Source organism: Marmota marmota, unplaced genomic scaffold, assembly GCF_001458135.2.
Source record: "Marmota marmota marmota unplaced genomic scaffold, marMar, whole genome shotgun sequence".
NCBI classification, from domain to species: domain Eukaryota; kingdom Metazoa; phylum Chordata; class Mammalia; order Rodentia; family Sciuridae; genus Marmota; species Marmota marmota.
Window position 1 is genome coordinate 4,134,582 of NW_026000026.1, and position 12,418 is coordinate 4,146,999.

The window sequence follows — 12,418 nt, forward strand, 5'->3', positions numbered from 1 at the left end:
GCGCTCCGTATTATTAAGCACTTTCTGGTGGGTGGAAACACCTCGAAGTGGACGGGTCCTCAAGCCAGCCCCTAGCCCCCTCACCTGCCCATCCCCTCCCGCGTCCTCTAGGTCGCGGACACCCCTCGGCCCAGGAGGAAATCACTTTGGCTCTCGGGGCGGTAGCTGTGGCAACCGTACCCCAGCTTCCGGGACTGAACCGGAAGTCACTTCTCACACGCTCTTCTTATTGGTCGCCGGCCTTTCGTGGGAGCGGGCGCCGCTGGGAGGCGGAAGCGGCCCCGGGCATGGCGGCCGCCGTGCCGCTGGGTTTGCTTGTGCTGCTGCTCCTGGGGCCTGGCGGTTGGGGCCATGCAGAGCCCCCACGCGACAGCCTGCGGGAGGAGCTCGTCATCACCCCGCTGCCCTCCGGGGATGTAGCCGCCACGTTCCAGTTCCGCACACGCTGGGATTCGGAGCTGCAGCGGGAAGGAGGTGAGAGGGTGAGGTCTGGCCGGAGAAAGGTTTCTGTGGCGCCTGCTCTGTTGGGAAGGCGGGGCTCATCCCTCGGTGGAGTTCTGGACCCTGGGTGTGGGCCCTATGCGTGGGCCACACAGGTAAGGCTCTCGATTAGGCGAGGGGCTCACCACTCACCTGCTTTCTCTCCCCCAGTGTCTCATTACCGGCTCTTCCCCAAAGCCTTGGGGCAGCTGATCTCCAAGTATTCTCTGCGGGAGCTGCATCTGTCATTCACGCAAGGCTTTTGGAGAACCCGCTACTGGGGGCCACCGTACCTGCAGGCCCCATCAGGTGCAGAGCTCTGGGTCTGGTTCCAAGACACTGTCACTGAGTGAGTGTCTACTTTCCGTCCTATTGCATACCATGGAATGTGGCAGGGAAAGATGTTTCATTCTGCCACTGCTTGGGCGTAAGAATTCCAGTGGACTGCGACTCATGGGACTGGAGCTGGCTTTGGAAGTAACAAATGGGATTATCTTTGAGTGGCCTGCTTTACTTTGCTGAATAAACTTACTTCCCCTAATTCTTTCAGACTTGAGGTAGCACATATGTATCCTTACAGAGGCAATAAATGGTGCTTTTTGAATGTAAGTCTGTAGAAACCTGGCGAACTGATTACCTTTTTAAAAGGTGTTCATATTTTCATATTCATATTCAAGTACCATCAAAATAATAAGGCCAAAAAAAACATGTTTGTGGGCTAGAATTGACCTTCAGGATGCTAGATCTCTGTGTTAGAGGAATTGCTGTTTGGTGGGGTTGGGGGGGGGGGCACAGGCACATCCAATGACTGCTGTGGCAGTTCTGTTAAGAGTACAGCCTTTTTTGGTTGCAGAGATTGCATGGTATGCATGGGCCACACAGATAAGTAAATTGGTAAAGGTATAAAAACATTGATAGAGCCAGGCACTGTGGCACATGCCTGTAATCTCAGTGTCACTGAAGGCTGAGGCAGGAGGATTGGAAGTTCAGATTCAGCCTCAGCAACTTTGAGAGGCCCTAAGCAACTTAGTGAGACCCTTTGTTCTGAAAACAAAACAAAACACCCAAACAAACAAACAAGGGCTGGGGATGTGGCTCAGTAGTTAAGCACCCTTGGGAGCTTGCAGACAGGAACACTTTGAATTTTCCTTGGTACTCCCCTGCAAAAAATTGGTAGAAGCATAGGAATGAGAATTATAAAATGAGTGTGGCAGACCTAAGAGCTTGTGTGACAATCTGAAAAGGACAGCCATCACCTATGATTTGTTGCCATGTAGCAATAGAGGCTTAGTGTGGTCAGACTCATTAAGCAAGAGATACCAGAATTTAATGTGAAAACTGACATATTTAAATATCAAAAAGTAATTTAAATTTTTTAATAATGCTATTTGGGTCAGTGTTGTGCACTTTCAATAAAGCATGGTTAAGGAGAGTTTGGATAAAACTTTCAGGCTTCAAGGATTGGAGTAATGGAAAAGTACTGAACAAAGGATTATCAAAAACTTCAGTTGGTAGAATGCTTGCCTCAAATGCACATGGCCCAGCACCACAAAACAGCAAAACTCCACTACAGCACCAAAGCAATCTTAGACAAGGAGCAAGCAGTGATAGCCCCCACTCCCCACCCCACACACAATTGGCCAAAGTTTCTGCTCTTGCCTTGACTCTGGCTCCCGTGCCTTTACTGCTCTGTTGTCACTGTCTACCCTCGGTGATACTTGCCTATGCTATTAAGCTGAAGTTCAGAATTCTAGTGCTTATTGAATGTTATGCTTTTCATTATTTATCTAGAGAATAAATCCCTTAATATTTCTATAAGAAAAGATACCCCATTTAATAGGAATAGGTGTTTTCCCCTTGTTCACGGAGATTTTTGGATATAAGCCTTCCCACCTGAGGAGAGGACCAGGACTTACCTTCCTGCCCCTAGTATCCACAGGGCAGACTCTTGCTTTGCCTGACTGAGCACACTCGGGGAGGCTCAGTGAGCTGATGTCTGCTCTGAAGTAATAGAACACTCTGCATGGTACTGTGGAAAGTGCAAAGATGACCCACACTAGTTCTTGTCAAATTGCACACTGCCTCGTTGAGGGGAAAAGGTACTTAGGACAAGATGCTACTGATAACCAGGCCGTCTCCCAGAGTGGACCTTGGATGCTCAGAACTACAGCAGCACAGAGGAGGCTATGCTTAAGGAAGGCCGGAAAGGCTTCCTGCATGAGGGGCCAGGACGCCGAGCCTGAAAGATGGGCAGAGAAGAGTGAGGAGGGCAGTCCTAGGCAGGAATCCACCTGAGCAGAGATCCATGGTGATGAGGGCTGTCCAGAGGAGAGAGGACGAAGAGGCTGAGCACGGTGAGGCCAAGAAGTGGCTGAGCCGGGCAGGGATGTTGCTCTGACTCTATCCTCTGGCCTGTCTAATGATTGAGAATCCAGCCTCCTTTTACCAAGGGTTTGGTGGCTTGCTGCAGGCTCTGGGTAAGAGAGCCAAGGCAGCCCTGTGACAGTGATTGGGTTTGTGTCTCCATCCAGTGTGGATAAGTCCTGGAAGGAGCTCAGTAATGTCCTCTCAGGAATCTTCTGCGCCTCTCTCAACTTCATCGACTCCACCAACACAGTCACCCCCACAGCCTCCTTCAAACCCCTGGGGCTGGCCAATGGTGAGATAGTCCCTGCAGTCCTCCTTCCTGGAACCTCTGCCCAACCTTCTCCTCCTTTCTCCTCAGTTTCTTCCCTCCTCAGCCTGGGCTTGATCTAAAATCCCTCCAATGTGCAGGCCTCTGGAAACTCTGCTCTCTCTGTCCCTATGTTGCTTCCCGCTGCCCCAGGGATCAGTGAGACTGTTTGGATGGTGGTGCTAGAGAGGGGTGTAGAGAGCAGGGGTGGTCTCCCCAGTCTCTGGAGTGGGTCCTGAGGGGCAGGGCCCCAGGCCTCCCTGACAGTATCTATTTCCCTCAGATACTGACCACTACTTTCTGCGATATGCTGTGCTGCCGCGGGAGGTGGTCTGCACTGAGAACCTCACCCCATGGAAGAAGCTCTTGCCCTGTAGTTCCAAGGTGAGGCCAGAGTGGTCTTAGTGTGGGTGGGAGCCCCAGAGAGGGGACAGAATTGGCAGTGCCCGTTTGTAGCCTGGTAGCCAGGGGGCATTTAAGAGAACTGGTGCCCCATGCCAGGTGCTCCATGTAGGTCTCTGACCTTTCGTCTCTTCTTGCCTTGTCTAGGCAGGCCTCTCTGTGCTGCTGAAGGCTGACCGCTTGTTCCACACCAGCTACCACTCCCAGGCAGTGCACATCCGCCCTGTCTGCAGAGTAAGTCAGTGGAGGAAGAGGGTGACCACCATATGGGGGCTCTGAGAGAAGGTGTAGGTACAGATGTAGCCCATTGTCTGGCTCTGGCTGAATGAGAAGTAAGTGGCAGATATGATAATTATGTGGGGCATTGTCCATGCACCAAGGAAACTGCGTGGTTGCCAGGCGAGTACTCAGTAAATCTTTATCATGGAGCATTGTGGTTAGGAACAGAGCTGTGTGAGTACAACTGCTGGCCCCGTGCCTTGCCAGCTGGCATGACCTTGAGTGAGTCATTCTGTTTCCCTGAGCCTCGTTCTCTTCTCTGTATGTGAGAATGGTAGGAGAATCAGCTCCTGGGCTGCTGTGACAGTTCATCAAAGTGATGCACAGAAAGCTGTCAGGGTCTGGCTCAGGGTCAAGTGCTCAGTAGTGAATGGGAGCAGATCGATAGATGTGAATATGCATGCACAGATGAGGGTTGTGTCCGATTCAGAGTCCTTGAGGCTGTGTGGTTGGATGAGAGTGAGGCCCCTCACTGCTGCCATCTGGCCCCTGTGGTAGAATGCGCGCTGTACCAGCATCTCCTGGGAGCTGAGGCAGACCCTTACGGTTGTATTTGACGCCTTCATCACAGGGCAGGGGAAAAAAGGTAAGCTGCCCTGGCAACTTGTCTCCACCTGCCCACCCATCCCTACCCTGCCTTATCTGTGTGGCCACCCTTACTAGGCCCTGCTCAGCCCTGCTTTCTGATCCTCAGACTGGTCCCTCTTCCGGATGTTCTCCCGAACCCTCACAGAGCCCTGCCCCCTGGCTTCAGAGAGCCGAGTCTATGTGGATGTCACTAGCTACAACCAGGTATCGAGGTCTCCAGCTACACCCCTTCTCCCCAGGGCCAGCCTGCCCCTCTGCTTGCTTCTCAGCCCTTTGTGGCTTTTGTATTCCCAGGACAATGAGACACTGGAGGTGAACCCACCCCCCACCACCACATACCAAGACGTTATCCTTGGCACCCGGAAGACCTATGCTGTCTATGACTTGCTTGACACAACCATGATCAATAACTCCCGCAACCTCAACCTTCAGCTCAAGTGGAAGAGACCCCCGGAGAATGGTGAGTGGGCACGTGGGCAGGCCACCAGGGCCCCCAAAGGCTAGAGGGATTCTTTCTCCTAGGGAAACACTCACTGTCCTGTCTTTGCTAGAAGATCTTAGGGCAGGCAGGGGGCAAAGAAGGGAGGACAAGAGGTGGGAGGTAGACATGATCAAAGCATGACATACGTGTTGGAAGTGCTGCAGCAGAGCCTCTCAATCTGTACAATTAATGACTTTATAATCATTTTTAGAAGTCATAGGGTTGCTGGGCATTGTGGCACCGTCCTATAATCCCAGCAATCCAAGAGGCTGAGACAGGATTGCTAGTTTGAGACTAGCTTCAGCAACTTAGTGAGACCCTGTCTCAAAAATAAAAAGGACTGGGATGTGGCTCAGTGCTCCAGGGCCTGTGGGTTCAATCCCTAGAACCCCAAACAAAAAAAGAATCCCATTAAGACCAGATCTCTGGGGTCATGTGTTCCTGTTCTGACTGCAGCTCTTCCAAGCTGTGTGACTTTGGGCAGTTCCTAACCCTGTATTCAACTGCAAAACAGGGACAGTAGTACCTGGTGGATTGGATGTGATACTTAATGTGAAATGTGGAGTTCATTCATGTATTCATAGGTATTTTTGAATTTGTGCCATGTGCCTAGATATAGAATGGTAAAAAAGAGGACGCTGCATTCAAGAAACAATATGTGTGGGACAAGGGAGGCATCAGTTCCTTCGGACCCTGTGCAGTATTACCCAGGGAACCGGAAGGATGTCCTGAGCACACCTGGTTTGGGTTGGAAGGGGGCACAATGTTGGGCACATAAGCACTTTGTAGGTAATAGTAATCCAGTTGTCATCTCTTGGGGGCCCAGGCAAGAGGGGTGATTCCAGAGCCCAGGTTTTCTAGTTCTAATGGCAGAACTTTTCCCCATCTGCTCCCTGGCTTAGCCCTGACCTTGTCTTTAGGAGCTAACAGGTGCTTCTTTTCTCTGCAGAAGCCCCACCAGTGCCCTTCCTCCACGCCCAGCGCTACGTGAGCGGCTATGGGCTGCAGAAGGGGGAGCTGAGCACGCTGCTCTACAACAACCACCCCTACCGGGCCTTCCCGGTGCTGCTGCTGGACACTGTGCCCTGGTACCTACGGCTGTATGTGCACACCCTCACCATCACCTCCAAGGGCAAGGAGAACAAACCAAGTGAGGAGCTGAGTCCCAGCCAGACCCCCCAGCTCATTTCTCTCCAGGACCCCAAGACTCTCATTTTTCAGGGTAGTTCCTGAAATACCTCTGAAGGCCTGCACAGGCATGAAGAGTTAGGAATCATTTGGAAAATGGAGCAGAAAGCCTCAGTGTGTCGTATTTGGAAGTTGCTTATAAAGCAATATAATGAAAACACGCAGCACTGGTGATTCTTGATAGCACAGTCTGAGGGCAGCAGCTTCCTGATCTTTTTCACTGACTTTCTCTTCCTGGAGCCTTGGGCACATCCTTGTGTTCCACGATGACTCACAGCCTCATTAAGACAAGAAAGAGTTGGCAAGAGAAATAGGTCTTGGAAGCTAAGAAGATGGCAGAGCTCAGGGAGATGGCTTTCACCTCTTAGGAGGGTAAAGAGGTGCAGATTTAAAATTTAGTTTTTACTTTCTGAGGAGATGTTGATATGTGCTGAGTGCTTTCTGTCAAGTGTCCAGCACAGGCTCATTCAATGCCCTTGTTTTTCCTTCATGTTGGGGGAGATTGATTTAGGAACAGGCTGTATCGTGTCCCAATGAAAAACTAAAAATCTTTAAATAGTTCTGTTGCTTCCCATAATTTTAAACCTCTTTTTGCTTATTTTCAGCATCATTATTTGTGCCATCTTCACAATATCAATTTCAAACATCCTCCCCAGATATTTTGTTTGGGGTTTTGCCTTTTACTTTGGAGAACTTCAAACACGTACTGCTAGTGTGACAAACTCCCCTCCACCCATCACCCAGCTTCAGTGGTCCCCAGCTGCCTGGCATTTATATTCATCTTTCTCCTCTTTTTAATCTTTTTAAAAAAAAATATCTTTATTTTGTTTATTTGTTTTTATGTGGTACTAAGGATCGAATCTAGTGCCTCACTCTGACACTGAGCCATAACCCAGCCCTCTTTTTTTTTTTTGTAATAAGTTGGTTTGGTTATTTTTTTGCTGACACTTGTTAAATAAATCTTAGATGTCGTGTCAACTCATCTTTAAGTATTCAGAAAAAGGACTTTCAAAAACCATAACCGTATCATTAACACTCCTGCTTTCCCCTCCGGTTTTTTTTTTTTTTTTTTTTTTTATTTTATTTATTTATTTTTTTTAGTTTTCGGCGGACACAACATCTTTGTATGTGGTGCTGAGGATCGAACCCAGGCCGCACGCATGCCAGGCGAGCGTGCTACCGCTTGAGCCACATCCCCAGCCCCCCCTCTGGTCTTAAACATAACCTTGTATAATTGTTCATTTGAATTGGGATCTAAACAAGGTTCTTGCATCACATTTGCTTAATGGGTCTCTTAAATGTCTCATTTTTTAAAAAATAAACTTGAGAGTTTTAGGTTTAGAGAAAAATCGAGCAGAAAGTGCAGAGTTCCCCTCCTCCTCTCCTTCCCGATTTCCCTTCTTATTCCCGTCTTGTGTTTGGTGTGGCACACTTAAGTCTCTCTAATCTCGAGCAGTTTGCTTGGCTCTCTCCACCCCCCCAGTGCAGTGTGTTTGTTGGAGGAATGAGGTCATTTGTGGTACAGAATGTTCTACATTCTGGATTTGTCCTTGTGCTGGTGTTCAACGTGTCCCTCCATCCCCTACATTTCTTGTGCATTGGTGATTAGATTTAGAAACTTGATTAGATTTTTGTCCCATATTTTTGACAAGAATCCCCAGGTGGTCCTGTGAATTTCCTTGCATCAGCATTAGGTGTCTGCACCCCAGTTTTAGGGATGTGGAGAGTGGGTAGCAGCCTGCAGCATTCCTGACCCATCCAGGACTGCTTCCTGGGAATGTGCTCTCCCTCTCTGAGACCTTGCTTCTTTCCCTACCTGCCTGGCTTCCGTGATCCAAAGCCCACCTCTTAGGCATCCAGATTGTGGCCCTCAGGCAAATGGTAGGAATAGGTGTGGGTAGGAGTCTGACCCAGGAGTGAGGGATGGTGGACCTTTGTCTGTCTCAGGTTACATCCACTATGAGCCTGCCCAGGACCGGCTGCAGCCCCACCTCCTAGAGATGCTGATCCAGCTCCCAGCCAACTCAGTCACCAAGGTCTCCATCCAGTTTGAGCGGGCACTGCTCAAGTGGACTGAGTACACCCCAGACCCCAACCACGGCTTCTATGTCAGGTGAGATCCATCCCCACAGGCTGTCCCCCACCTTCCTGATCTGCCCTATGCCACTTACCCCTTTGTCAGGGAACCAGTGAGGAACATGAGCCATGTCTCTGCTTCTCTGCAGCCCATCTGTCCTCAGCGCCCTGGTGCCCAGCATGGTGGCAGCCAAACCAGTGGATTGGGAAGGGAGCCCCCTCTTCAACACCCTGTAAGTGACCAGGCCCTTCTGATGCACTGCCCTCAGCTGCCTGCTGGGCATTGCGCAGGTTCCTCTTCCAAAGTAACATGTAGGTTCCACCCAATGCTAGTGAAAATTCCAGCAGTCCCTGGTTCTTGTAAAGACTTTATAAAATGATCCTGAAGTGCTTCTAGAAGAGAAAGTAGGTGACAGTGGCAGTGCTTCAGCCCTCATTTCCTCCCTGACTCTCGAGTGGCTGTCTAATGCAGCACCTCCCAACTGTTTCAGAGCACATCAGGGAAACAACAGCGAAGAAATCAGCCTTGTTCCTCTCCTCCCTGTGCCACAGTCAGAGCGGAGACTGTTCTGGAAGGGATAGATGGAGGGTGTTTGGAGAGCAGCCCGTGGGGTTATTTAGGAACTTCTTTAAGGAGCATCATTTAGGCTGAGGCTGGGCTCAGAGAGGCAGCCGCGCACCGGCAGGCCCAGGCCCTTTCCTCCCGGGCAGCACCTGGCGGCTCTCCTTTGATGAGGCTTAGGTGTTGGCTGTCCTGTAAGGTGCCTTCTGTTGAAAGATTTTGAGGCTCAGCAATTTAGCGAGACCCTGTCTCAAAATAAAAGATTTTTTAAAAAGGGGCTGGGGATGTGGTTCAGGGGTTAAGCACTGCTGAGTTCAATCCCTGGTATTAAAAAAAAAAAGATTTCAAGGCTGAGAGAACCTTGGTGCACTGGCCACCAAGGCTGCGAATGACCTTGGGGGGAAGCACCCCGTCCTGCTTCAGCACTCCTGCCCTGCCCAGGTTCCCAGTCTCCGATGGCTCCAACTACTTCATACGCCTCTACACCGAGCCGCTGCTGGTGAGCCTGCCGACGCCTGACTTCAGCATGCCCTACAACGTGATCTGCCTCACGTGCACTGTGGTGGCCGTGTGCTACGGCTCCTTCTACAACCTCCTCACCAGAACCTTCCACATCGAGGAGCCCCGCACTGGCGGCCTGGCTAAGCGCCTGGCCAACCTCATCCGCCGTGCTCGCGGGGTCCCCCCACTCTGAGACGTCCCTCAGCAACTGCAGCTGCCGTTTGTCTCTGGGATGGGTGGTGACCCCAGGGTTCTTCCGTCACTTGCTCTCCTCAGAGTTGGCTTCTGAACCAAACTGCCCCAGACCAGGCCAGGGTCTAGAGCTGGGCCGTCCAGTATAATAGCCGTGAGCCAAATGTGGCATTGAAATTTAAATTAAACTAAAAATGTGTTTACTCAGCTGTGGTAGCCACACTTCAAGTGCTCAGTAGCCAAAAGGGTTAGTGCCACTCCATTGGACGGTACAGAACAGTGTTTCTGTCATTGCAGAAAGTTTGGTTAGGGAACCAGGCGTGGTGGCATGTACCTGTGATCCCAGTGACTTGGGAGACTGAGGCAGAATTGCACATTTGAGGCCATCTGTGCAATTTAGCAAGACCCTGTTTCACAGTACAAAATAATAAGGACTGGGAATTGGCTCAGTGGTAGCATGCCCCTGGGCTCAGTCCCCAGTACTGCGCGCGCACACACAGTTCTGTTGGTGCGGTACTGGCTTGGGTAGTAGAGTCTGCTGGAGAGTTTGTATCACTGTGGTGGTGGGATTTACTGACTGTGGAATAAAGATGGCTACTCTTCTCGTTCTTTGACTCCTCTCCTTAAGGCCCTGGATGAGTTAGGGACTAGGGCTTGTATGCTGGGTGACCCAACAGGACCTCCTACCTCCCCCACCCCACTGTCACCAGAATGCCGCTGTCTCCTCATCTGCTCCTGCTTCTTGCCTGTCTCTCTGATGTGATTCCCAGAACTCCCCCGGCTTGGCTGTTAGTATTTCTATAAGCATAATCCCTGACTGAGTCATTCTGTCCTTGGTTGGGGGTGGGATGGAGGGGTGGAGGGGTCTTAAGAACCAGTCCTGTCACCAGGGCAGAGGGTAGAGGCAGGAGTGGCGCTCTCACCTTGGTGTGCCTCAGAATCACTGGGGTGCTTGCAAAGTAATGTGGCCCAGGCTTGGAATATTTAGCAGGCTCCTCAGGAGCTTGTGCTGTGGGTGGTCCTTAGACCACCCACGGGGTGTGAAGCCCGCCCTGCCCCCTCCTTATGCAACCAAATCCCTGTAAAACACGTCCCTGGGCAGTGGCCTCCCCCGCTCTGCCTTCCATCTCCCTCTGACATGTGGGCGTCATCCTGTCAGGAAGCTTGGGGTTCCCCTCCACCCCGACCACTGAGTTCCCCTGGGTGGCAGTTTGGCCTAGGATGCCCCTCGACTGCCTGTTTGCTTTTACAAAGCCAGATGGCACCCTGCTGCTCCTGGGAAGTCCCCTCCCACTGCAGCCTGCTGCCAGAGCCTCTGCTCCCTGAGCCCCACCTGCCCTCTGCACACTCCTATCACCTGGCTTCCCTTAGACGGCTTCCTGGAGGCTCAGGGCTGTTCTTCCTCAAGTACAATCAACCCGAAGTGGCACAGGCCGAGTGGGGTGTGCTTTGCTGGCCTGGGGAGGGGGCGGGGCTCTCCGGAAGCTCCCCTGGGCAATGCTGCTGTGGAGGTAGTGCCCAGGCTTCTATAGAAACCGCATGGGCACTTGGGTTGCCTTGGAGGGTTTTCTGCAAGCCCCCAGAACGGAGGCCATGATGCTTGTGTGTGCATGTCTGGGGAGGAAAAGTGGCCTGCTCTTCTAGAACACGGCAAAAGCCCCTTGATGGAGTCGCTTTCACCTGAGTTTACTGGCCAGGTAGTAAATAAGCAGCTATAAAAGGTGGGAATGCAGGGGTGGGTCACCAGAGCTCAGTGGCCGGGCAGCCTGCATATGTGGCATGTCTTCGAAGTCAGAAGAGCAGAGTCAGGGCCTGTGCTTTCACCCCCATGGCTGTTAACCCACCCCACCCCACCCAAGTCAGTCCCTGGAAACAACCTCAGCTGCCAGGTCTGATGTAATCTACATGCAGGCGGCACCCACATCTCTTTATTTGAGCTGAGGATTGAACCCAGGGTGCTCTACCACTGAACTATACATCCTCAGCCTCTTTTAAAATCGTCTCTTGCGCTGGGGATTTAGCTCAGTTGGTAGAGTGCTTGCCTCAAATGCACTAAGACCAGGGGTTCAATCCTCAGCACCACAAAAATAGTAATAATAATAAAATAATTTAAAAAATATTCTCTTGTGAGACAGTCTCACTAAGTTGTTGCTGAGACTGGCCTCAAACTTGTGATCCTCCTGCTTCAGCCTCCCAAATTGTGGGATTACAGGCATGGGACATTGTGCCCCACACCCACATATCCGTTGTGTAGACCTCCTCCCTGAGCACAGGATCCATGTAAGGGCATTTCAGTGTCTCCTTGCCGCAGTCTGGCTGGGCACACAATCACGAGCCACCACACAGCTTGTAGATTCAAACAGCAACTCTTTATTCCCGAACTCACACCAGCCGTCTACAATCACGTTCTGGGGAAATCCACGTTCTCTCCCAAATTCACGTTCTCCCAAATTCACCTTCACTGGGCTTCTGTCTCCCAAAATATACTCTGAATCCCGTGAGAACTCAAGGGGAACTCAGGCAGCAGGATACGCCCTATTCCCAGCAGGAATAATCTTAAACCTTAAACCTGGAACCTAAACTGGGAACGCCCTAAACACGATTATCTTAAACCAGGAACACCCTAATCCGCCTTGGTCCTTGAGCAAGGTCACCTACATTCAATGTCACTGCAACATGGGGTACGCTGGCAAGGAAATTGTCATACCTACTTGGCTAATGGCTCCCAGCATCTCCCCCCTTCTGATTAATTAAACAACAAGCAATGTGGCTTAAGGACCGTGCCTGGTAGGTTGTCCAATTCAACATATGGTTCTTACCCGTCATCGGAAAACTGACCTTTAGGCGTCAGCCTCCTGTCTTAGGTTGATACCACTGCAATTGGATCATACCCGTCACTGACTACCGGTCCAGCATACAGCCATTGGCCCCCAAATTTTAGACCATCACTAGCAGAAGGGAGGAGGATACAGAAATGCCACGACACCAAGCCAAT

The 12,418-nt window shown here is 51.1% G+C and overlaps 1 protein-coding gene across 1 annotated transcript; it reads left to right on the plus strand.

Annotated features, from left to right (window-relative positions):
• The first annotated feature begins 241 nt into the window (after positions 1 to 241).
• Positions 242 to 10,030, plus strand: Pigt (phosphatidylinositol glycan anchor biosynthesis class T). Its single transcript, XM_015478893.2, has 12 exons — positions 242 to 474; positions 652 to 829; positions 3,012 to 3,139; positions 3,438 to 3,538; positions 3,704 to 3,790; positions 4,334 to 4,421; positions 4,530 to 4,627; positions 4,718 to 4,883; positions 5,854 to 6,054; positions 8,040 to 8,205; positions 8,318 to 8,401; positions 9,172 to 10,030. Exons 1-12 carry the CDS (start codon positions 288 to 290, stop codon positions 9,422 to 9,424), a joined length of 1,737 nt encoding a protein of 578 aa, XP_015334379.1. The 5' UTR covers positions 242 to 287; the 3' UTR covers positions 9,425 to 10,030.
• The last annotated feature ends 2,388 nt before the right edge of the window (positions 10,031 to 12,418 follow it).